Source organism: Podarcis cretensis (genome assembly GCF_951804945.1).
Source record: "Podarcis cretensis genome assembly, chromosome: 13".
Lineage (NCBI taxonomy): Eukaryota > Metazoa > Chordata > Lepidosauria > Squamata > Lacertidae > Podarcis > Podarcis cretensis.
Genome location: NC_137182.1, coordinates 40,398,934 through 40,425,544, shown reverse-complemented (window position 1 = coordinate 40,425,544; position 26,611 = coordinate 40,398,934). Strand labels below are relative to the sequence as shown.

Genomic DNA, 26,611 nt, shown 5'->3' with positions numbered 1-26,611 from the left:
GTTGGGAGACTTGTATTCCCTCCCCAAAGCTATGATTCCCAGAGTTCCCAGCGAAGAGGGGTTGCTTGTTAATCTGCTGTGTAAATTGCGGCTATGAGTGGGGAATACGGAGGGTCTCCTACTAACTCTCAGCATCCTTAACAAACTACAGCTCCCATAATTCTTTTGGGGGAAGCTATGACTGTTTAGTGGTATCACAATCCTTCAAAAGTAAGGTGTGAGTACAGCCTCAGTCTAGTGAATTCCAATGTGCCACCTTGAAACTGCAAAGTCTGGAATTTTGTCACTTCTACATTAACTTAAAAGTCTGTGTTTTCCTATTCCAGGCCTTGTTCTCTCTGAGACTGTCAAGGTGTGTCTGGGGAGCAGCCCATGCAGCAGTCTGGAGTTTAGACTGTAGATGGCGGGGTCTCACGTGACTGAAGGTTCTTCCGTTCAAAATAAAATCTCTTACAATAGAGAAAACAATAGATTCTCCAGGTCAGTGGGGGTTTTAGCAGCCGGAGCACACTGGAGCGCAGTTCTGGCACCTCTCTCATGGGCGCCACTTCTATTGTTGGAAAAATCTTTGCAAAGTTTAGACATTGCTTGATTTTCTTGTGCTACTGTTGGTGGTAAAGAATGCTAGCAATGTATTTATTTTACTTTCCTTCCTTTTTTGTTTTACAATGTACCATTTCAGTGCAGTGCTTATTTGTGACAGCTCATGCTGGTTCAACGAACGGGGAGTACCAATTAGTCAAGAGAGACTTTTGTGGTAGATGAGAGTGGTATAAAATTAAAGGGGCGGGGAGGAGAGAATAAAACAAGATGCTTCCTGAGCCATTTCCCTGCAGCAAGTTACCTATATTGATTTCAAGAAATCCCTTAAGATCTGGAATCAAAGGAATGTAATTTGGATGAAGTTCAGATGAAGGAGCAGAATGAATGCATACACAGAGAAAGAAGGATAATTTCATTTCTTTTTAAACCACAGCACGCTCATTAGTTTAATTAGCCTTTAACCAACTTTGAGCAAAAGGGAGGAGTTACAACTTCATTGAAAGCACAGTCAAGAGGTAAGAAGTACAAACAACCGCCACCCTGAAACTGTGCCCCACCCCAGCCTGTAATAATGGCAGGCAAATCAACCCCGGGGTTGATTTAGGCCCCTAGTGCAGGACCAGGCCTTCTTCTGTGTACTCGTACAGATGAACAACCAGTTTCTATTAAGGAGAGCCCAGAAGTCCTGGCATAGGAGTCCTGCAAACTAATTGTATGCAAGATAAACACTACGAGCAGAGATTAGAGCAATTAATTCCAGCATTCTGAACGCCGCCTTTGTTTTCTTTGAATGAAGAGCTTTTGTTAAATCACTTTTGCACCTTCGTTGGCAAGATTTGAAAGGTTCAAATCATCAAGATATGAATTCTTAAAACTATTGTTTAATTGTATTCAATATCAATATTGTACTTCCGGGTTAGCGGAGTCTGTAACCTGAAGCGTCTGTAACCCGAGGTACCACTGTAACCTGAATTTTAGTATTATACAATATAAAAAGATGGGTCTACTGTGTGTCAGTTACATTGTCACTCAGAACTGATTGAAATAGTGGGTTTCGACATCGTTCCAAACCACACTCCAAAAAATTAAACCAAAGTAAAACTTCTTTATTGATATATTTTGATACGGCAACACACAAAAATAAATCTCTGCAAAAAAAACACAACAAATGGATGCAAACAGCAACTGAACATATAGTGAACACTAGACAGGGTTATCCAGAGGGTGAATGGAGGAGAGACAAGTAGGGAAAATGGCAGATGGCCTCTTGTACAGCTCTTTCTATTTGTTTCATTGGGGCTTCTGCGGGCAAACACTGTCACAGCAATAATCTAAACTGGACCAAAACCAGGATAATTGCCATGTTTTCTCCTCTAATGAACTTTGGAACCTGTAATTCTGTGAGGATTTTAAAGCATCTATCTTGTGGTGCCCTAACACTGGCTTTCAGAAAACCAGCAAAAAACTTTTGTAGATTCTTTGGTTTGGTTTCCCTAAGTGCCTATTCACAAAAGTATCATTAACTATTTTGTACTAATAAGTACGAGATGATTACCACATGTTATCTCAGCCAAAACAACAGTGTGGCTTCTTTCATCTTAGGCAAACAAATTTTGTATGTGGCATAAGCATTCGTGGATTAGAAGCCACTTCATCAGATAAAGAGGATTCAAGTTCACGAAAGCTTGTGCCGCTATTAATCCATTTGTCTCTAAAGTGCCCTAAGCCTCTTTGTTGCTTTTGCTGCTGCACACTAATGTATCTACCTCTCAGGAAATTGTTGCCTCTCACTCCAAGGGAGTTAGAAACCTCAACTCCTGGGTAAATAAATCACGGAGAACCCACGTCCCACCGACTCCAACACCTTGATAACTGGTCCAAAAGAATGACCGAAGCATATTAAGAGGCAACAATCTGTAATAATGGGTCCTGAAAATCCACTTAACTGTAATGGTTATCCAGAAATAAATATTGCCCATTACTCCAGCTACACTCCTACCATTTATGGTCTACTCCCCCCCTTTTTTTTTTCATTTATGGTCTACTTTAAATTATGAACATCTATACTCTGCTTACCCTGCTACAGATCTTGGAGAATTGGCTAATAAGGGTTCATTCATTGGCTGCTTGAAAAGATGTACTTTTGATATGATACAAAGCAGTAAGCTGTCTGGTTGGAAAGATTTGGGATGATACCTGAATTAAATGAGAAGAGTGTCCATATGAACCTACATGCCCACTGGCCTGAATAGATTTAAAGAATAGGGTTGCGATATCCGGTTAGCCTATTCGCACTTCTGCGTTAAAAGTCCCCTGCAAACTGGTTCTGATAATAGGGCTCATCGCCCACAACTGTTTTCAATGTTGTGGAAAATTGCAGCAAATTTGACGTCATCAATTTACCCTCTTTCTGAAAATGGCAACCAAGACTTTCTGCTACAAATAGAAGACCGTTGTTTCTCCAGCACAACCTCCCTCCTCTTGGTAGCCCTGGATTTTCCACCTGTACAACCACACCAAGGTGTTTTCTGCACAGCTGCGAAAAAGCAACAGCTCAAACCCCTTGTCTTCTAGAAGGAAAAAGAGGTTTGGTGAAACTAAAGGTGGCTGGGAAACCAGGACTCCTGGTTTAAGATCACTGTCTCTACCTTGCAGATACCATACAAATAGGAAAAAGGATGTGGTCGGAAACACTGGTGATGCAAGCGTTTCTCTCCTGGGCTCCTCCGCCCTTCCACCAGCTCCGAACGGACCGGGAACAGGGCCAATGGAGTGTCCTAATCTACTGGAAGGGGGTTAGAAAGGGGCATAAGAAGTGTGTCCTCCGTTGGTCGTTTAGGAAGAGGCTACTCCTGGTTAGCTGGGGGTGGAGGGAACACAATCTCCTGAGAGGACTGCATGGTGGATTCTGAGAGTTTACCATTTGCTTGCCCAGAAGCCTCTGGGCTGGAGCCTCCGCCAGCATCTCCACAAAGCAGTTTCTGGTTCTCCTCTCTCTCTCCTTTCTCGCCTATTTCCTCCATGGCTACCGAAGGCACCCTCGATTGACGCTTGCCGGAGAACGTGATAAGTGTGTTGCGCTTGGTCTCCTCTTCCTTTGCAGGCACTGCCCCTTGCTCGACATCCCGATCCAATGCCGAGTCGTCTGGCAACGCCACCTGCCCTGCCCACCCCTCGTTGAAGCTGGTTGAGCCAGAGCGGCGCCTTCGCCTGCAAAGGAGGATGGCAATCAAGAGGATCAGGAACAGAAGGGCACAGAGGACAGCGGCCACAATTATTCCAGTCTGGCTCTTCTCAGGGCTTGCTCTTGGGCCAAGGACAGCGCTTGTTGTTTGGGGGACAGCTGTCGTGGTTGAGGGCCACGGAGCAGGCCAATGGGTGCGGTTGTCTATTGTTTTGGTGTCATCTACCACATCTTGTTCCGGCTTCGGACTTGGCTGTGCTTCACCCTTGGTAGTCTGTTTTGAATTTGACCTTGGTTTGAGGCCAGATGAACTCCCAATGGGAGTCTCGAGAGGGGCTGTTGTTGTATTGAAAGGGTTTGCCACGCCACTGGTTGTACCAGTTTTTTGTCCCACAACAGCTGCTTCTGTGGTAGGGCTGATTGCAAATTTTTGTCCCACAACAGCTGTTTCTGTGGTAAGGCTGATCGCAGGGCTAGTAGAGGGATGGGGGCCTGATGTATTGTTGGTGATAGTTTCATCTTCATCCGTGCTGCTATCTTGCAGAGTAGTCTCTGTAGTGGCTGCTTTTAGAGACAGTTTTTTAGCTGCAGCAGTGGGTTGAGACAAGGGGAGAGCTGAAGGCTTGGCTGGAGAGGCAGAGGTTGAGGTTGCAAGCTCTGTGCCCACCCTTTCAGTTGTGAAATTTGACGTGGGGGGAAAGATGGTGGTTCCCACAGGCTGTGTGTCTGAAGTAGCCAAAACTTGCCCATCAACATGTGCAGCCACGGTCAAAAGAATAAGGACACCAAAGGGCATGCCATAGCCAATTATTTGCCTGAGAAGGGATCGCGTTTCCATGGCGGCAGAACTCCAGAGGGCAGGGCCTGCTTGGCTAGTGATATGTAGTGGAGCAACACGGAACAGCAACCTGAGAACAAAATGTGAAAAGCCTTTAAAAAACATTTTCCCCCTGGAAGATTGCACTGAAAAGAGAGGGGAGCAAGAGAATATCTAAACACCTGGGTTTTTAAAATTAGGGAAACGTGAATCCTTGTGATGGGTTGGGGACTTCGTGCTCAGATCATGGGGAGCTACACATCATGGATTTCTCCTAGGCATTGTGTCTTGTTTGGCTCAGGGCACCCCACAGCAAAATTCCTTTCCAGCATTTAACAAGGTCTGGAGCTGACCGCACCCTGTCTCTAGCCTTGCAAACTAGTTTTATTTGGTGAATTGATTTGTATTGCTTTAATGTAAAAGTTGTTCGCTAGTAACAGTAAAAGGAAGCTGTCTTATACAGAGTCAAACCACTTGGTCCATCTAACTCAGTGCTGTCCCCACTCACTGGTAATGGCTCTCTGCGATTTCAGACAGGGATCTTTTCCCCAGCCCTGGGGATTAAACCCGGGACATTCTGCACTCAAAGCAGATGCTCTAACCACTGTGCTATCAACCTTCCCCAGCGGCTTTGAAATGAACATGTTATACATCGGATAAGAGCAGGGCCATCTTAAGCAGATCCGGCGCCATGTGCAAAGATCCCTCTGCCGCTGCCCCCGGCAACTCCAAAAAAGGGAGGGGGTGTTGAAAATGTCCTCTGCCTCCCCCACTGCCCCGATCCCTAGCGTGGTGGCAGTGATCAAGCAGGAAAACGTGCTGGCGGACATGCTCTCCGGCGTCGGGCCACCTGAGAAGGCAGCCCGGGAAGGCTGCGCACCGCCTTTCGCCAGGAAGCAGGAGGAGGACAGCGACCGGGAGCAGGGCCATCTTTAGCAGATGCAGAGGCTTGGGAGGGAACCTAAGCTTCTGTGGGGATCGCTCTCCTCCTGCAGAGGCTTGGGAAGGAAGCTGCACGCCTGCCAAGCATAGAATTGGCGGGGCGCAGCTGGCGGGTGTGCAGGGAAAGGGGAGGCTGCCAGCAGCTCCCCCACTTGCTGGGGCGCCCCTAAGAGGCCAGCACCCTGGTGCAACGAACCACTAAGTCCAATGGGAAAGACGGCTCTGGATAAGAGAGAAAAATCTAGATAGCTAGAAAGAGAGTTGTATGCAAATCTAGAAGGACAGAACCATATGATGAATAAAAGGATGTATTTGTGGGATACTCAGTCCCATATAACCAACGTGCTTAACTCTAATTAATGCATGAAGGGGTTATGACCATAGAGTCAGCTGTCCCGCCAGGCTTGGGAGAAAGGGTTATCAAGCCTTCCTTCTTCCTATTACACCATTTGCACTCCTGCAAGTAAGGAGGCTAAGCTGGTTGCTCCAGCTTAGCTTTATGGCTTTCTGCAAGCCATCCTTTTGTTTCTAAGAAATAAACATTCACCACTTTGGAACCTTAGTTTTACTGCCTGTCTTTTTCTGACTGCTATATGGGAAAGCACATGAACCTGACCTTTGAAGCTTTTGTATGTAAACCATTTTTAACTTGCCAAACATGTAGTCTCTTTCTATGCTAAGGGAAGAGGAGGACTTAGGAAGCATCTTAGAAGGGGATATTTTAAAGATCCAGCAGCCTATATTTCCACACTTTACTTTGCTGTGTATTTTTTTAAATTTTAAATCTCTGCTTGGGTTCTCTTACCAAAGAGTACTTGTGCCAAACATGGATCTTGGCATCTGTGAATTCTCTTTTAAACCAGACAACAAATTAACCAGCAGTATTTTCAAGTGAGGTGCGTGAGAACTTTTAAAAAAATGGGGCTCCAATCAAGAGGAATTCCTAAGGAATATGGTGGACAGGAGCACTCACTATTTTGTGCCTGGGGATTGGTTGAGGGCAGAACTGCCTACAACCGTTCTAGGAAGGGTTACCACAAGGAGTGGCACTTCCTACCAGACAGACACAGTTCTCACGTCTGAAATCCACATACATCTGCAGGAGGGCAGCAACTGATGCATCACCGGAAAAGGAGGAAATGCATCACTCAAAAAAAGTTAACAAATGATGGCACATATAATTTATAGGCATAGCTGAAAAATTAGAATGATGGGGAGGGGCTGAGAAGAGAAATGTTAATTTTCAATGACATATGACATATGGCCAGTTAAGCAGTTAGGTGGAGAAACACAGCCCAGTGTCGACAGGTGGGCAGGACAGCGCATTTGTCAATCATGTAACATCACTGGGGTTTCATGTGACTGACAGTTCCTCCCACCTGTCAAAATCTCTTGTGTGAGGTTCCCAAGCACCCCACAGCCAGCTTGACTTTTGGGTGCTTGACCCTTTGCTTATTTTTTTTTAATAAATAATTTTTATTGAGTTTTCAGTTTCTACATTTTAAAAAAAACATTTTACAAACTTTAAAATATCCAGTGACTTCCCTTCTTCTCCTTCCATGGTTCGTGTTACATATCACACATTCCTGCATATTTTACTATAACCATTTAAATCAATTTTCCACTTTTACACCAATCAAATATTGTTTACTCTGTTGAATGCTGCCAGTGTTTTCAGCTGAGTACAATTATTTTCCATATATTCAATAAATATGTTCCACTCTTCTTTAAATATATGTTCTTCTTGCTCTCTTATTCTGTGCGTTAAGCCTGCAAGTTCTAAACATCCTCTTTACATGGGACCTCACTCACTTTCCATTCTTGGGCTAACAGAACAGGGGCCGCTGTTGTTGCATACATAAATAAACTTCTGACACCTGGGAAATTCTGTCTGGGTTATTCCCAACAAAAAGGACTCTGGTTTTGGGGGGAAGGTAAATTTAAACATTTTTTATAAATCATTTCCCAATGTTCTTTTACCTTTCTGCATGTCCACCACATATGAAAAAAGTTCCTACCATTTCTTTACATTTCCAACATGTATCTGATTCAGCTTTATACATCTTAGCTAACCTACTCGGAACCAAATACCATCTATGAATCATTTTCAAATAGTTCTCTTTCAGAGAATAACACACGGTAAATTTCAAATCTCTTTTCCAGAGTTTCTCCCAGAGGTTTAGGTCGATATTGTGTCCTATATCTATTGCCCAGCATGGAGCGCTTGACCCTTTGGGAAGTACTGAGCAAAGGGCTGGAAAAGTGCGTCTTTCTCTCTCCCCCCCAAAAAAATCAGCTGATAGAGGCGGAGATAGAAGCTCAGATTTTGCAGGTAGCAACAAAATGGAGGGGAACGCCTTCGTACAGCCCACAAAATGCTTCCAGAACAAGGCACAGGAGCGCATCTTGCTTCAGGCAAAAGAACAAGCAGGACTTTCCTTTAAGCTTCCAGTAGTTCCTGTGAAGCCACATCTGGGCATGGTTTGGGGGGAAACAGGCTCTCACAGGCCAAAGGTCAGGTTTGGCCCATGGGCTGGTGGTTCCCCACCCCTGATTGAAGGGATCTCTTTTATTAGGGTTCAGGGTCTAGAATTAGCACACTGTGCCACTTGGACGGGACACACCTTCCTACAGAGGAGCCATTCAAACAAAGGGCTACTGTCCTCTGTAAAGTAGGAGACAGGACCAGTTTATTTCTGCAGCCTTCTCAAGTCTTACCCCACAAATCAAATTGAACAAGGAGGAACTGAAAGAGACAGGAAAGGGCGGGGAGCAAGGCTGATGAGGTTTTTTGGGGGAAGGAAGCAGGGATCGGAAGAGGAAGGTGTGGAACGAGCCGATAGCTGAGAAAGACAAGTGAGGAAGACCACATACGAACAGGTTTCCATGCTCCAGATTTCCCTTGTGGTTTTAATTTGAATGCATTATAGACACGAGCATTTTTTTTACATTTCAGAAGCTTCTAATCTTTGTTAGAAGCCGCCCAGAGTGGCTGGGGAGACCCAGCCAGATGGGCGGGGTACAAATTTATTATTATTATTATTATTATTATTATTATTATTATTATTATTATTACTACTATTATGCAGATTGCATGAGTGATGGCTCGGCGGCAGAGCCCATGCACTGAGTGCTAAAGATCCCAGGAGCTGCAATGTAAGATGAGCCCTATCAGACCAGGCTGTTAGGGACCGGGAGAGAGGCTCTGTATAAATGCCATGCATATATTTGGGAGAAGAAAAGAAAAAAAACAACAGAGAAGAGTCTAGAATGGAGTTGCCATCTTTGGAATCTCATTTGCGCTTATGCATTTTTCAGAGTTATATTATGCCTGAGCTCTTTTGTGGCAATAGCTTGCTGGATCAGGCCAGTGGCCCATCTAATCCAGCATCTGTTCTCACACGCAGCCAGAGTGCAACCCTCCTGTGGTTTCCAGGAACTGGTATCCAGCAGTATTACTGCCTCCAGCAGCAGAGGCATTGCAGAGTCACCACCATAGGTAGTCATTGATAGCCTTGCCTCCATGAATAGGTCTAATTTTCTTTTAAAGCCATCCAAACTGGTGGACATCAGAGCCGTGGCCTAGCCGGTGAGGCTGCCCAACTCAATGGTTCGGAGGGGACAAAATCTCCCTACCCAGCAGCGCCACACCCAGGATTTTTCCACTCAGGAAGAATTAACTCATTTTGCTGATGGAAGTGGCCCGTAGTACGAGCGGCAGAGCTAACCGCTCACAACGCCACCTCGCCATCCGGTACTAACGGGCAGCTAGGGGGCAGGAGGAACCATTCAATTTAAAGGCGAGCCTTTCACGTTCTGAAACAATACATGAACCAAAATGTAGCCATCCTTTGCAGTTCGCCAATTTTGCAGCACGGTTCTCCAGCCGAGTCACGCGTACAGAAATGCAGCAAAGCGTGCACAAAAAAATGCACATGTGGGTGAAAATATTGTACAAAAATGCATTCTATTGGGGGAAATTGCTTTGCAAAAATGTGTGGACTAGGCACAATTGCATACAAAAATAAAAATACGTATATTAGGAGAAATTAGCACTGAAATTTTCACCTAGACTCTTTTTTAAAAATTGTCAGTTGATGTGGAAATGTGAAGAGTTGAAGATATGAGAAATGGAGGTAAACTGATAATGGGCAGATATACCCATCATTCCTTTCCGGTCCAGTGGGTGTGGTCAGAGGCAGATTTGGCCGCACTGGGCGCTGAGTATAGGGAGTGGTGTAGCTATGATATAGCAAATAGATCAGAATGGAAGGTGAGAGGTGGGGCTGTCAAATTTTGACCCTGCAAAGGATGCCACTGAAATTTGAAAGAGCAAAGTCCGCTCTTGGTGTGGTCCAAAGGCACATCAGTCTACTCCCTTATGGATGCAAAGAAGGCTGATCAGTGCCTGGATGGGACACCAGCTGAGAACTTGCATGTACACTGCCTTGAGTTCCATAATCAGAGAAAGGCAGGATACCATTGTAAGAAGGACGGTAGGAGTCAACCCAAAACCTGCTGAAATCCCATGGTGGCTTGATGCTGAGGAAGAGAGCAAGCAAATGGCCCAGTCCTCATGCCCGCCCAGAGGGAGAGGCTAGCAGGGACTGCAACTCCTTCAGCTCACTTGTCACATTTTCCTCACTCAGTGAAGGTTAGCAAAAGGCGGTGGCAGCCAGGGCTGGCGGTTAGTCCCCTGGTCAGGAATGGGCCATGACACCTGCCCAGCCATACCATACCCTCCAAGACCTTGAAGCCAAAATCCAGGATGCCATCTTCCTGGGCTGAATTTTCCCATTTTTTATCATGAGAACATCATGGCCATGGTTTCCCCCCCCCTCCAAAAAAAGAATGGGCAAGGCACCCAAAAACAAGTGCTTGGGGATACCATGTGAGATCACACCCTGAAGAAAGCACTTTTCCGGGGGTGGGGGGATTGCGCCGCAAAATCAGGCAAGATCACAGCAACCAAAATGGCCACTGTTCTCTTGCAATAAAAAAAAGGATGCCCCATTTTTTCCCAGGACACTTGTGGGGTATGCAATATCAACTTCTGACACCTCCACCATGCCCCAGAGCTGGGATTAGGAATATGTGTGTATCTGTTGAATAGGAAGCTGGCAACTGGTGGTGGCCATGAGGAGATTTCTTCAGACAAAGGACCGTTTCCTCTCATGGGAACCTGGCCACTCTTCCATATCAACAGGGAAGACCCAGACTAGGCTTTCCAGAAAGAAACATCCAAGGGTGGAGTCTGGAAAGTTAAGATAGAGCACATGACATAGTATTTGGGGGAATACTTCAAGGGCAAGTGGTATTGCTGAGGGAGTTGGGTGACATAGTGGAAGCTGAAGCCCATTGAGGGACATCTTGGCCAAAGCCTGCTGTGAAACCTTAAACTGGCACTGCCCAAGGCCCTACCTGCTGCCACTTGCAGCTGAAGAATTTCCCTCACATACCAAGTCATGTGCCCAGACCAAATATCCCTGCCAACCAACTTGGCACCAGAGTAATTATGGCCATTAGAGGTAAAGGTAAAGGTACCCCTGCCCGTACGGGCCAGTCTTGACAGACTCTGGGGTTGTGCGCCCATCTCACTTAAGAGGCCAGGGGCCAGCGCTGTCCGGAGACACTTCCGGGTCACGTGGCCAGCGTGACATCGCTGCTCTGGCCAGAGCCAGAGCCAGAGCCGCACACGGAAACGCCGTTTACCTTCCCGCTGGTAAGCGGTCCCTATTTATCTACTTGCACCCGGAGGTGCTTTCGAACTGCTAGGTTGGCAGGCGCTGGGACCGAGCAGCGGGAGCGCACCCCGCCGCAGGGATTCGAACCGCCGACCTTTCGATCGGCAAGCCCTAGGCGCTGAGGCTTTAACCCACAGCGCCACCTGCGTCCCCATGGCCATTAGAGAATTACTGTCAATTCAGAGGCTCCTGTTATTTTGCCACCCTCCACCCTCGAACGTTTCCTTCATCTTAACAAGCTGCCAGGCTCCTATGAAAGGAGACAGCCCTTTAGGTATCCTAGTCTGATGTTGAGACATTCTCTTAATGAGATAATTGTGTGGAAATGCTGCCTGTGTGCTGCAACACTGTTCTGTTGTGTACGTTTATTATATTTCTATCCTGCCTTTCAGCAGGAAACCACAATGTGTCTCATGGAAGGAACGTAAAACAAAAATGGGTCAAAGGAGGCCAATGGAAGGGGCCTCACTGTGTGCGCCCCACAAAATGGCTGACCACTGAGAGAACCTGGGGAGAGGAGGGGCCGGGTGGCAGTTGTGTAAGGCGGGTGGATGGAAAGGGCCGCTCCCTCTTCCTGCCACAGCCTGCTGCTTCTCTTTCTAGTGTTTCTCTCATACTGCCATAATTAAAAGAAATAGAAGCAATAAATTATAAGAAAGAAAGAAAGCTGAATGATCAGGGTTGTTCCAGCCCACGACAGTTCTCTGCCTGAAGCATTGCCTCATCCCTGCTAGGCCCAACCCTCTAAAAAAATATTGCAGTGCCGTTTGGACACCCATTTCATTGTTGTCTCTCTACAGGGCAGGCTCCAAGTCAGAGGAAGATCCTGGTATAATATTCCTTGGAGCAGCTTATCCTCCACCCTGTGGATAAAGGACAAATATATCTGCCCATTTCAGTTTCTATCAGTTCCTCAGTTTCCCAGTCTTAAATTAATATCTTTGCATTTCCACAGCAAATTGCAATCTGTTTTTTAAAAAATCCTCATGAAAATTCCTCATATAAAAAAATTGTATTGAATGGTTGGTTTTTTTCTTTTTCTTTTTTCTTTTTTATTTCCTTTTTTCTATATGGTTTTTTGGTGTATTTGTTCTGGCTTTTTTGTGTACTATTTTTTGGTGAAGGGATCTTGTATGAAAATTTAAATAAATATTTAAAAAATAATAATAAAAAAATAAAAAATCCTCATGAAAATTCCTCAGTTTTTTGAGTGCAAAATTCTCTCCAAAAAAACCCATATTTTTAAAGGTATGCAGTTTAGACTATTGGGCACATTTTTTTTTGGAAGCAATTTCGTATAATGCAATGGATTTTTCTACATTATCTTTGCTAACATATGCACTTTTGTGCCTAACACAGGGTTCCCATATTGTGTTTGCGGATTACCAGTGGCCCATAAGCTTCATTCAGGTGGTCTGTGCCATCTCCGCAAAGGACACTTGCACTCTGAAGTCTATCAAATTCTATGGAATTTAAAGTGCAATCAAATACTGTACAGTATAACAAATAAAAGCAGCAACAAAAATGCATTTCAAAATCATGCAGCATCTAGCATGGCACATTGCAATTGCTACAGCAGGCAGGGAAAAAAATAATCAAGTGGTCTGCCAAGACCCTCAACAATTCATGTGGGAGGTGGAAAATTGGAGAAGCACTAACATATGCATTTTTGCACACCTTCTCGGTTTGGAGATCTACAATGCAAAATCTGGAGAGGTGCAAATTCCAAAGGATAATTAATTGTGCATTAGCTTGAGAAGCGTGGATTAGGAAGTTTCTCATTAGAATGCAAAAAAATCTGAATTTCTACCTCATCCCATCCCTTGAGGGTTGTGCTATGAGAATGTGCTCATTGAGAAGTGCTATGAGAGGCTGCCCTGAAAGAAACTCGTCCTCTGAGTGCTTTTCCTGCAGTTTTTGGGAGGGGGATTCCCCCCATCTCACCACAATGGACCATCCTCTGTCAGTTCCTGCGTAGGAAGCTCAGATAGGAGATGCCAAGAGTGTGCACGCTGTGTCTCCTCCACTGCGTCTCTTCTGAATCTACTGGGAGATATCGTAATTGAATGTGGGTGTAGGGGAAACTTGAGGGCTGCGCAGCACTTTCACTGATCCACGCAGCATGGAATCTGTGACTTATCACTATAGAAAAAGGGTGCTCACTGACTTTCCACGTTTCGGCATGTGTTATTCATGAGCAGCGAAGAGTTTAAGAAATGCATCCAGCATCCAGGAAGGAAAATGTGGCTGTAGACTATAAAACTATATAGCTGCCTAGATTATAAAGGTGAAATCAGGACCAGAAACCTGATTTAGTCCTGTGGAGACTCCTGTGCCAACTCAAGTCATTTTGCCGCCTGAAGCTGAGCCCCAGAAGTACTGCCTCCCTTCTGTTAGGGCCGGCACTTCAAAAATTCAAATTCCTGCCTTTCCCCATCTCTCTATCATGGTCCTGCCTGAAGCAGATTTCTCTGTTTTGCCACTTGGTCGAGATGCTGGATTCTCTGCATATAGCAGCCTCTTTTCCACTGTTCTTTCAGCTCTTAATCCCAGCTCGGGGCAGACTACTTAGCAGACAAAGTGTTTGATTTAGAGCCAGGTTCAAATCCCGCCTTGACTAGTCACTAACATACCTCACGGGCTGCTGTGAAGATAAAATAGATGCCCAACAGAACTCCTTCGAGGGATGACAGGTGGACGATACAACAAACACACTTTAACAATGCACCTCTCATTTCCGCAGCCGCCACCCCACCTTCCCCACAACCATTTCCACACGATACTTTGCAATTTTGCTCTATCCCAAATGACCAATGTCCCACCATCCCGCTCCCCTCTACCTTTTGCTTAGGAAGAAGGCTTCACGCAACGCTGGTCCCACCTGTTGAGGGATTTTCTTGTGGGGCAGGCCTCAGCTTTGCCTTCACTTCACCAATATTCTGTTTGGCCAGGCAGGAAGGAGTGAATGAAACCAAGAAGGAGGTGGCGGTGGAGAAATACTGAAAAAGAAGAAGCAACCGTTAAATGCACAGAGAGAGAGGAAGTGGCGTAGTCAGCTTGGCAATGCATCGCGGGTGTGAGAGGGGCCTGCCCACGTTGGGACATGTGGGGAGACCGAGAGGCTCTTGGAACCAAGGACCACCAAAGTTACCCACCCTCCCACACAAAATGCTAGGGCGGCCGACGTGAAGAAAGGGTGCCTCAGAGCTCATGCAGAGTGCACTTGCCTCACCAGTAACCAAGCACGATCAGCCTCTGCTCAGCTCCGCTTCCTGCACCTACAGCCGAGGAAGGCACAACCACAGAATGGCCGAGGAAAATGAGATTGATGGGCTGCCAGGAAAGCAGACTGGCCGTGCAAGTGGATGGTGGTTTTCATCCTGCTCAGACTGGGGCAGTAACGTCCCTTTTTATTCATCTAGATATTACTATGGCAACCACAGGCTCCCTGAAGCTGGCAAGCGCTTATCTTCTTTTGCACATCTTCCCCTTACTGCTGTGGGACTGGGTGGGGTATGTGTCTGGGTGTGTGACTTCTCTAAGTCTTCCTCTAGAACATCCAGACCTGAGAATATCTCGGTGGTTCCACTTCCACCATCTCTGGGCAGCCGCAATGGAGAGGGTCAGTGTGGTGCAGTGGTTAGAGCATCAGACTAGCTGATGGAAGTTGGAGTCCAACAGCATTGGGAGAAGCACAGCATTCCCATCCCCGTTTTAAATGGTTGGCCCAAGTGCTACAGGCCCATATCAGGCAGCAAAACGTTTTTGTTACCTCCAGTCTCTGTACCCACCAGTGTTGTGGCGGATGTATGCAAATCTTGTGTGTTGTGCATGTAAGACTACCAGACTAACCTTGTCTTCTAAGAAGGAAAGTGCATTGCACTCTAGGGAGTTACTCCCAGGTAAGTGGAGTTAGGTTTGTAATTAGACTGGGTCCCTTTCTGGCCTGCCCCAGCCTGGTTCTGGTTTGTCTAATACAGTGGTACCTTGGTTTTTGAACAGCTTAGTTAAAGAAGAACTTGGAACCCAAACACTGCAAAACCGGAAGTAGGTGTTCTGGATTCCGAACTTTTTTTTGGAAGCCAAATGTGCTCCGTTTTGTGTCCCCCTGTGTGTTTCCTGTTGCGCTGCTACTTTGTGTCCCCCCCAATTGTAATTCAAGCCTAAGGTGATATTTGGAGCTTATATTTGGTGCTTTTGTTTTTGCTATTTATTTTGCGTTTTTTTATTTGAGGCTTTTTCAGTTAATTTGTTTTTGTGACTGTGTGAATCCCAGTTCAGCTACTGATTGATTGATTGATTGATTGATTGATTGTGTGACTGTGAAAATGGATAAAAGCCTCCCATCCAAACAATGACTATCATCGGTGCAGGTAAGAAAAAAAATTAATTTTAATTTTTATCATCTACAATACTGTTTTATTTATTTTATTTTATATAGCTGAGGAAACCAGGAAGTACAACATTTCAAAATCCTTTGAACAGTAAATGCAAGCCCATGATTACACAGCAAACTCAAATGATCAGGAAAATCCTTCCCCAATATCCTCTACACTCCCCAAATAATATTTATTCATTTGATTGATCATAAAATATTTATATATATTTATTTAATATCTATATATCTATAATATCTATATTTAATATCTATATATATTCCACTATTCATTAAAAAAGCAGTCATTTTCAACAATAATATAAATAATCACACACATATCAGAAATCAGCCAACTATTTTGAAAAGATGCATTCTTCATTGCCTGCATAAGCCTGACTGAATAGAAAAGTTTTTGGCAAGCTTTCAAAAGCTGAAACAGAAGGTGCCTACTGAATCTCTGTTGGCAGAGTATTCACAGGATTGAGCTGATGACACGAAAGACTTGGTTTCTTCCCAAGCGACTCTTGGGAAGACAATATAAAGACAATATAAATAGATGCTTCACTTTCAGAAGTAGAATTCAGGGCTATTTTAAAATAAGCACACACTGAGCCCCTGGCCCACCTCGCCTAGTCTTGTACCCTCTGTGCAGTATGGGCTCTCCAGGGTCTTCAACACTGTGCCACCATTATGTGTTTGAGCTGGAAGAGGGAGCTGAACCTTGGAAAGGCCATAGCTCAGTGGCAGAGCAAACACTTTGCACACACAACTTCGCAGGTTCAATTCCCAGTATCTCCAGGGGTAAGACTTGGAAACACCCTGGTGGAGACCCTAGACAAACCACTATGCTCCCCCATGGGACTCCCTGCTCAGCTACCCCTGAATTGTGGCCCAAAACATGGAGATTCAAGGAATTGGACCCAGGGCCTTGTGCGCCCCGCCCCTGAACAAACACCCCACTCCTAGTGGCGCAGCAAGAAAACTGCTAGCACATTTGCAAAGCTAAGCAGGGCCCAGTATGGTTTCAAACTGGATGAGAGATGGTGTTTTGAGATGCCTGCATCGCAGCGGTTCGGACTACATGGCCCACGGGGTCCCTTCCAATGCTACAATCTTATGACAAACTGCTACGCCACTTGGGCTTCATGGCGGACCCTGTCAGCGTGGTGCATTAGTAAGGCAATTTTAAGCCTTTTCTCCCCTGTTGCAGTCTCGGTAAAAATGTCCCCCCAATGGTTGATTCCAAATGAGATGTCTGGCTCATTTGGGGCCGCAGCAGGGGTGGCAGAGCAAAAGGCTTCTCCGGGCACCGAGATAAGCGCAAAGGGAAGCTTTTCACCTGCTCAGTTCTGGCATGGCAGTGTTTTGTTTCAGGCCGCAGGGCATGAAGAAACGAAAGTCACAGAAGGGATGCCTGTCTGGGGCAGCCTGATAAAGGCCCATGAACTGCAACGGTTGAACAACAAAAGGAGTCGATAAGGCAAGACCAACACAGGAACGGCTGGGTGGTTAAACTGCAAAGCTAGACGAGTTAATCTAGGTCTTCAAGGATGCGCTGGTGTACATACGAAACTCTTGAGGTGAGAGGAAGGTAATAGAGGAATAATACAGTCTCACCACTGTAACACAGTCCGAGAGCTTAAAGGGCTGATCTCAGAGCGATTCTTTCAAAAAACATAGAATTTATTTCACACAAACACACACTATATTTGGGGCTTAGGTGTTTGGAAGCGGAGGAGATGTCCCAGGGCGTATTTTCAGCATTACTACAATCCTACCACATCCCTGAGTGAGTGGACTTCATGGCTTGGGAGCCCCACGTCAACCAAGGGGGTCAGACGAGGGTCAGAAGCAGAGCAGGAGAGAGAGGACCACTGCCATGATGATTCCAAGGCTTGCTGTCAGACCACCAGATCCAGCTGTTGCAGCTGGTGTGGTAGGTGATGGTCGGCAGTCAGCCCCACAGCCCCTGTTACCATGGGTTTGGGTTGAATTCCTCTCATCTGACTTAGGCAATTCCCTCATTTCTCCTTCTCCCTTAGACTGTCCTGGTTTTTTGCCAGGTGACCTCTCAGTGGTGCTGATGGTTGCATTCGGAGGCCGTTTTGCAGCTGCAGTCAATTCTTTGGAAAGAGGCTTCAAGGCAGCAGAATACATTTCTCCAGAGGTTTTGTTCTTTCCATTTTCTGTGGACGTATGAATTGCCTCCGAAGTGACTGCATTTTGAGACGATTCGTTAGCTGCAACAGTGGGATGAGGCAAAGATTTGTCTGGAGGTTGTGTGGTTGCATTCTCCTCACCATTTGTGGCCACAGCCAAAAGGATAAGGAAGCCAAAAGTCATGCTGTAGCCCATTATTTGCCTGAGAAGAGATCTTGTTTCCATAGTGTCAGAATTCCAGAAGGCAGTGGAGCAACAAGGAACAGCAACCTGAGGACAAAACGTAAAAGAAATATCCAAGAGCTAATTGGGTTGAATTAGCAAAAATGACGGCAACAATTAGAGTGCAATCTAATCAAAATCTCAAACAGGAATGGAAATGTGGTAGAAGAATACATGACCAAAAGATGCTCCAACAAGAATTTATTGATATGTATAGACTGATTTCACAAAGTTAAGTTAAGCTAATCAGATAGATAAGATAGAATGTTTAATTATTAAGATACAAAATTACAATCTCAATAATAAAGTTACAAAATAATAACAAGGAAGTCACGCAGGGGTGGAGGGAAGACACAGGGCAAGAAATAAGAAATGGATAAATGCTGGTACAAAATGAAATATGAAAATATGAATTTATGAATATAATGTATATGTATCATTATGTAAAGATTTCATATATATATTGCAACATTAATAATAAATAAATAAATGGGGGGAAAGAAATATTCAAGGGCATGCATTGAGAAAAGAGGGCAGCCAGCAGCTACCTCAACTCATAGGCTTTTAAATCAGAGAAGTACTAGTTTGAAAGGGTAGTTGGCGTTTGGTTCATTGGTTTGGAAAACGCAAATCTGATGCGTTTGAATTTCTACCTAATTGGTTATGAATGAATTCCTCTCCATCTCTACAGTTCAACCCTATCATCGTGTTTTTCCATTTGCAAGGGTTTCGTTATGGCCTCTGCCCGTGTGACAGAGTTTGGGTGGAGATGAGCTTTCCCTTTCATGCATCAACAAGGATGGTGATGCCTGTCTCCACTGGCTTCCAGAGAGATCACTTGCCCCACGCAGCAACTGACCGAGGATCTGGACCGAGGATTTCTACAGCGCTTGGGGACACGGCCCTATTTAGGTGGTATCAAGGTGGTCTGAGGGCTTGATTCCCTGCTATAACCTGGTCTGTGGGAATGCAGGGAAGCAGCTGCACCAGGTGCCCAGAGGGGTGAAATATTTTAAATACATATAATTAGCATTCGCAACCCGCAGCTCAACATATTAAAAGGGTGCAGGTGGTGAATCCTAGAATGTGGCTAGGCGTGCAGAATCCGGCTGAGACGCTGGACTTGCCATGTTTCAACAGGCCTTCCTCATCATGTGGCAATCTTATCGTTTCTAGACAGCTGTCAGCTCTCCATTTTCAACTCACAGCTGGCGCCGCCACCAGGCAAGGCCGGGCACCTGTCATTTTCATGGCCCAGAAAGCAAACAAAAGATGGCATAGATTTATGAGGATTTTGCATGTGTAAATGTATATGTATAGCTGGTATATGTATAGCTGCAAATTAAAACTAACATTGACTGTCGGTGACCTGTCTATCTCCTTGGCCTATTGTTCATATTATATATTAATATATTAGTTATATCCTGCCATAAAGGATAAAGTTCTTTTTTAAAAAAATAATATTTATTACTTTTCCAACAATTTAAACACTACAAAAAAGAACAATACAATACAATACAATACAAAAACACTACATAACACTAACACATTAAACTAACAAAACAAAACAAAAACAGTTTAAAACACATCAAATAATTTCAGTATCTTATCTTTCATTCACTTATTTCCGCGACCTCCTCACACCTCCCTTTTTGTATTCCACTTCTGTTAATTGTTTCAGCAATGCCTTTCCATCTTCCTCTGTTTTCTATCCTATAATTATCTTAGCACATTCTAACCTTATTTTTCCTTTAATACTCTATTAATCTGTTTATACTTAATTCCTTAAAACATTTCTACTAAAGCCATATAACTTCATTCCAACATTTTTCTAGCATTCATTAATTTTACAGTATTTCCGTAAATAATCTTTAAACTTTTTCCAGTCTTCTTCCATCGACTCTTCTCCTTGGTCTCGGATTCTGCCAGTCATTTCCGCCAGTTCCATATAGTCCATCAACTTCATCTGCCATTCTTGGGTAAATCTTGTGTCTTCCAATACTTCGCGATGAGTATTCTTACTGCTGTTGTTGCATACATAAAAAATGTTCTATCCTTCTTTGGCACCAATTGGCCAACCATGCCCAGGAGAAAGGCCTCTGGTTTCTTCAGGAAGGTATATTTGAATACCTTTTTCATTTCGTTATAAATCATCTCCCAGAATGTCTTAATCCTTGGGCATGTCCACCAAAGGTGAAAGAATGTACCTTCAATCTCATTACATTTCCAACATTTATTATCGGGCAAATGGTAAATTTTTGCAAGCCTGACTGGTGTCATGTACCACCTATAAATCATTTTCATTAAGTTTTCTCTTAGGGCATTACATGCCGTAAATTTCATACCGTTTTTTTTCACAGGCATAAAGGATAAAGTTCTGTTCTACTATTAATTCGGTTTGTTATGAATTTTTTTCATAAACAACAGAATGTATCTCTTTACGACCTAATACTATTATCAGTATTATTATTCTATATTCCACCTTTTCTACAAGCTCAATGTGGTGTGCATGGTTTCCCACCTCGTCATTTAAGCCCCACAACATCCTTGTTAGGTAGGTTAGGCTAAGAGGCAATGACCGGCCCCCACAGGTGAAAACAGGAGCCTATTTCAGCTTTCATAATGCATGAGGGCAGCTGGGGAGCAGTGGGGAGAGGAAGACTGGATAACTTTATTAGCCCCATTAGATTTATCTGTGGCTGAAACATCCTTTCTGGCAGAGCTTCTGTGCTCTTGGTTGCAGTGGGTACAAGCTCCCCTCCTCTGGCATGAAGGCAGCATACTACACCTGTTGAATTTCTACCTGCCACCCAGCTGCTAAATTGCAGAAGACCCTTGCCAGGGCTCCACAAGCTGTCCTGCGGGGAACGCAGTGCTGGTCTGAGACTTTTGCTGCTTGAAGCTGAGTTCAAATTGTGGGCATGCACGCACATAAGCACAGCTAAAAATTCAAATTAAAAATTCAAATTCCTGCCTTCCTCTATCACAGGAAAGAAAAAGAAGAGACGAAAAGGTGGGACTCGGAATGGAGCAAAGCCTTACCCACTGAAAAACGCCATTCCCAACCCTGTTTCCGCCCCCACCCTTTTGAAAAGCAAAATCCATCAGGGAAGGGCAGCACTGGCAGAGACCAAGCGGGTGCATTGGGGGCGAGTGGGGTGGCTTCTTCGCCATACCTGCCAATGGTCTTGTCAAGCAGTTGCGTCCAGACTAGGCTAGCAAGGTCCCTCTCTGAGCGTCTGACATCTGCAAGGCGACAAACATTTGTTGATGTCCTCGGCTGCTTATCTCCCCTTGCCTGTCTCCTTATCGGCGCTGGACTGCGGGTGGTGGGAGGGCTTTATCCAGGCCCTCCTCCCAGCATCTTAAACATCCAGTCCAGAGAATGGTGCCACCGTTATTCGGCAGCCACTATGGAGAGGGCATGGTGCTGGAGGAGACTCTTGAGAGTCCCATGGACTGCAAGAATTTCAAACCTATCCTTCTTTGGAGGTCTTTAAGCAGAGGCTTGACAACCATATGTCAGGAGTGCTCTGATGGTGTTTCCTGCTTGGCAGGGGGTTGGACTCGATGGCCCATGTGGTCTCTTCCAACTCTATGATTCTATGATTCTAGGATCCATTCTTAAGGAAATCAGCCCTGAGTGCTCACTGGAAGGACAGATCCTGAAGCTGAGGCTCCAATACTTTGGCCACCTCATGAGAAGAGAAGACTCCCTGGAAAAGACCCTGATGTTGGGAAAGATGGAGGGCACAAGGAGAAGGGGCGACAGAGGACGAGATGGTTGGACAGTGTTCTTGAAGCTACCAGCATGAGTTTGACCAAACTGCGGGAGGCAGTGGAAGACAGGAGTGCCTGGCGTGCTCTGATCCATGGGGTCATGAAGAGTCGGACACGACTAAACAACTAAACAACAACAATGGAGAGGGCATTCTCAGGGGTGGTCCCACGGCTAGCTGCCTCCCAGCCCAACAACTCGAGGAGAAGCATGGGCTCCCCGGCCCTGTCCGAGATAGTTGCTGCATGTACTTGGGCTCTGCTTCAGGCAGCAAAATGCCTTGGGCCTTGTCTTTGTCACCTGCACTCTCTTTGCCCCCATCACTGTGGTTGTGGCTAAGATCTTTGTATGCTGTGGTCCATGGGATCATGAAGAGTCAGACACGACTAAATGACTAAACAACAACAAACTGTTGTGTGCTGTGTATGACGGCACTAGACTAACCTTGCTAGAGTTTTTCTCTCTGAGTGAATCTGGCAATAGCTAGTGTAGGTGCCTTTCCTTGCATCAATGGGCTGACTGTTGGAGGAGCATTTAGTGGGCCCATCACCAAAGGCATTTGGCAATATACTAAGCCAGCAGCCATTGTGTGACTGGCGCCCAAGGAGACTTTCTCAAAATTCCAAATATGCCCACTGGCCCCCAAATGTTGGCAACTTACATTGTTCAAAAGCTATTTTTCCCCACTCGCTACAGTCACTGGTTGCCCAAAAAATTGATATGACACATACATTATTATTCAAGGTAGCAGTAGTATCATTTTCTAGAACAAAATGGTGCATGTTCCTAAATAAATAGGATTAGCATCAAGGGCAGCAGGTCCAAACCCCGTTTTACCTGTACTTGTGACTGGTGCTGTGATTCAAATGAGTTTAAAAATGCAAAAGTTATTCAATAACAGAATGCAATTCCTGATTCTAAAACTTCTAAAATCAGTTTTAAAAACCAACCGTCTAAACCAGTTAAAACTTATTTAAAAACTCTGAAAAAATTCTTTGAAAGAGTAAGCAGTGTGGGCATGGATTATTGGTGGGATTGTCCATTTTCCTGTGACATTCGCAACTGTCTAAAAATGGTGAGATTTAGCAGAAATTTATCCAGGTATGGGGAAAGTGTGAAGGAAAGATTTTCTCTTGCTCAATTTTGGCATGTTAGCCTGTCCTTAAATGTTGTGGGGCAAGAAAAACGAAAGAAACATGAGGAGGCAAGGTCTTTGACAACCTGAGAATGGTTTGAGTACAGCAAGAACTGAGACAAACGTAGAAGACACCACAGGACCAACCACAGGAAAGGCTGGGCATGGGAACTGCAAAGGTTTTGCGAGATAATCTGCATCTAGTGTTTTGAAGGATGTGATGGTGCGTTTATATCTGAAAAGCCTGCTTCTTAATATAAGCAAGAAGTAGATAGTTGAGAAAAGATGCAGGTAATCTAGGGTAAGATCAGGCCCAGCCAAATATCTTGAGGGCCAGTGCTCAGTGCGGCTGCTTCCAGAACATATAGAGGCCACATTCACATGAGGCATTGAAATTTCTGTGGTACCAATTTAAACTGTCATGGCTTCTCCCAAAGAGTCCTGGGAGCTGTAGTTTGATAAGGCTGCTAAGTGTTGTTAAGAGACCCCCATTCCCCTCCCAGAGTTACAGTCCCCAATTCCCTGTGAAAGAGATCATCTGTTAAATCGCTCTAGGGATTTTAGTCCTGTGAGAGAAACAGAGCTCTCCTAACAACTCTCAGCAGCATCCTGAACAAACTACAGCTCCCAAGATGCTTCGGGGGAAGAAGCCATGATGACTGTTTAAAGTGGCGTCATAGTGCTTTCAGTGTGAATGTGGCCAGAATGTGCTTCTTGTACACATACAACCCCTTGCTCTGTTGGGGGTTTGTGTGCGTGAGGAAGTCAAGGTGCCCCAAGGGGCATATTTTCAGGTCATAAGGCAATCCTCACTGATCTGGTGTCATGATTTGAGCCACCCACCCCACTTCTACAGGACAGTGGGCCCATTTTGCCAGTGAGGGTCAGAGGGGGTGAGAGTAGTGGTGCAGCTACATAATTTTAGTCCATGTGGACTGTCTCATTTGTGAAGCACACAATTATCATTTATTTTGTTATGTAGTGAAGTTTCACCCTGGGCCAGCAGGGGGATACTGTAGATAGTTTTCACTCAGGTCTGTAGATAGTTTTCACTCAGGTCCACGTCAGTTATTTTAGGCGGGAAACTCTGGGTTGTTGTTGCTACAATGTTGACAGCCGGCTGCCTATAAAAGCAGGCCGGCTGAGCTGTTTGCTTGTCAGTTCTATTCCAGCTTACAAAATAAAGAGCAGCTTTGGAGAAATCGCTGTGTCGTCTGCTATGTCAACCCACAACTTAACATATTTTAAATCCCTCCTGCAATCCACTCACTCAAGGATGGCTTTGGATCAGAAAAATCCAGATGCAAAGCAGCCCTAACCTCCTATTAGTCAGTTCAGACAGGCAGTTTCCCACAGCTTCTTTTCTTAAAAAACAAAAACTAAGATGGAGGCATCTAACTGGGCCCTAGTCAGGAGGCCAAGTGTGTAGAAGGCCCTTGTCAGTTTCACATCTGAGGTAAAGTCATAATGCCTGCGTAGAGTGAAGGGCCTTCCCCCACAGACTAGTCACTTTCAATTCCCCTGCCAGAAACAGCTCCCTTCCTCACTGGAGTCAGCATCACCTATGCTTTACACCTACTTCTATGTTCCTGACAGGTTACAGCAGAAGAAAAAAAGAAAGATGCTAAGTGTGTGTGGTTATCAGTCATGAGTACAGGTATTAACTGGAACTTGCATCTGCTGGCATATTTGTTTGAGAACAAGCACAGTTCAGAGCAGCGAACCATGTTAAAACCATCGTCTCTTTTAATCGTGGTATTTAAAAGTCTGAACAGTGCAACAAATAAAACTTCCAAATCAAATACAGCTCCGATATTTAAAAAGTCCTAAAACATCTTATGAAAAGCCTCCCGCATAGCTGCCAACTCCCTGGGGCCTTGAGCACCCACAAAACTCCCCATGAAGGGGCTGGGCACCCACAAATTTCAGTGCCAGGACCATGCACGCTGCATGGCACCCACAGCCCTGGCCCCTCATGGGGCCAGGCTGGCACTCCTGGCCTCAAGGTAAATTAAAAGCTGGACATAATGTTACACACACACTCTATCCCCAAGTGGTGAGAGATTCCAGGGGTTGTAAGTGCTGTGTTTCTTTTTGAACAATGAGGCACAGCAAAGACTGTGGTGTCTTTATGGTGCATGGTTTATATACACATCTACGCAACCAGAGTCTAGATGGGGCGGCTCAGAGCATCATTTTCCAAGAGGTTTCTGTTCTTCTCGCAGATGCAGCCTTGCAGCCCAGCGACAAAAAGTCATGTCCTTCTGACCCCCAACTTCTGTCAGCTTGCATCACGATGCTCCTCCCAAGCTTTCAATGCCTCTGCCTTTTCTAACACCGGCCAAGGCCCCATTCCTTTGATGTGCAAATGGCTCATTCTCCCCAGGAAATTAGGCTGACTCTAGTCTAGAACCTTTCAACACATACTGATTTCCTAGGATTAAGGAAAACCTAATGCACAGGACGCAGGTGGCGCTGTGGGTTAAACCACAGAGCCTAGGGCTTGCCGATCAGGTCAGTGGTTCGAATCCCTGCGATGGGGTGAGCTCCCATTGCTCGGTCCCTGCTCCTGCCAACCTAGCAGTTCAAAAGCACGTCAAAGTGCAAGTAGATAAATAGGTACTGCTCTGGCGGGAAGGTAAACAGATTTTCCGTGCGCTGCTCTGGTTTTGCCAGAAGCAGCTTAGTCATGCTGGCCACATGACCCAGAAGCTGTACGCTGGCTCCCTCGGCCAATAAAGCGAGATGAACGCCGCAACCCCAGAGTCGGCCACAACTGGACCTAACGGTCAGAGGTCCCTTTACCTTTACCTAATGCACAGTTTAGGAAGCAGCAATAATTAGGTTCCACACATGTTAATTAAATGATTAGAAGCAGCGAGTACAGAGGTCAAATACACACACGGATCTGCCTTAAACACACAAGTCTGGCTTTTTCCTGGTTCTAACACACAAGCTCTAATTAAATTCCGACGTTTGCTGAACCCAGACATTTCGCACCCTATATCAATAAGGAGAGCCCACTGGATCAGGCCAACATCCCATCTAGTCCAGCATCCTGTTCTCACAGTGGCCAACCAGAAGCAGGACTGGATTCGAGCCCAAGAGTGCTCTCCCTTCCTGCAGTTTCTGGCAAGCGGTATTCCAAAGCGTTGCCGCTTCCCATTGTGAAAAGAGAGCCAAGCCGTCACCTGCCATCAACGAGGCTTCTTGAGAACATCTCACAAAGGCAGGGTGTTGGGTGGCGATGACAGAAAAGGCTTTTTTGCGTCACTTCAAAAAGCAGTAACAAAACCCTCTGAGAATGACAGGATAAAAACCCAGCAGCCCATCACTGAGTTATTTTAAATTATTTATTATTTTCTATACAAACTTAAAATGCTGCCTACTGTAATACAATATAAAACAAGCCGCAGGTCAACCATATTTTTTTTTAATCAGCATATTAGCATAAACTGCCAAGAACACAAGAACCATTACAAAACATCCACCATTTTGCTTCGTTGCCACATTCACTCTTGCGCATGTCAGACGAACGCAGTTGCAGTTTTTGAAAGCCTGCTTTCATCCTGCATCAGCAGCGGGTTGGTCTAGTTGAGCTCTGAAGCCCCTTTTAACACTGTGACCGTACGATCTTCCTGTTTGGGCAGTTTAATGTGCGGGGAGGAAGTCCTTAAGGGCTGGTCACTTGTAGAAAACCAGAGGGCC

General features: G+C 45.2%; 1 protein-coding gene across 9 annotated transcripts; it reads right to left on the bottom strand.

Annotated features, from left to right (window-relative positions):
- Window positions 1-1,628: 1,628 nt before the first annotated feature.
- Window positions 1,629-21,562, bottom strand: SPN (sialophorin). Of its 9 annotated transcripts, none has more exons than XM_079951377.1 (3): window positions 21,167-21,415; window positions 14,071-14,229; window positions 1,629-4,635 (listed from the first exon to the last, which is right to left on the bottom strand). In XM_079951377.1, exon 3 carries the CDS (start codon window positions 4,563-4,565, stop codon window positions 3,390-3,392), a length of 1,176 nt encoding a protein of 391 aa, XP_079807503.1. In that variant the 5' UTR covers window positions 4,566-4,635; window positions 14,071-14,229; window positions 21,167-21,415; the 3' UTR covers window positions 1,629-3,389. The 9 variants fall into 9 exon arrangements, 7 of the variants coding, with proteins under 7 accessions (XP_079807503.1, XP_079807506.1, XP_079807504.1 ...); XM_079951380.1 differs by lacking the exon at window positions 21,167-21,415 and adding an exon at window positions 15,217-15,389; XM_079951378.1 differs by lacking the exon at window positions 21,167-21,415 and adding an exon at window positions 15,022-15,199.
- Between the last annotated feature and the right edge of the window lie 5,049 nt (window positions 21,563-26,611).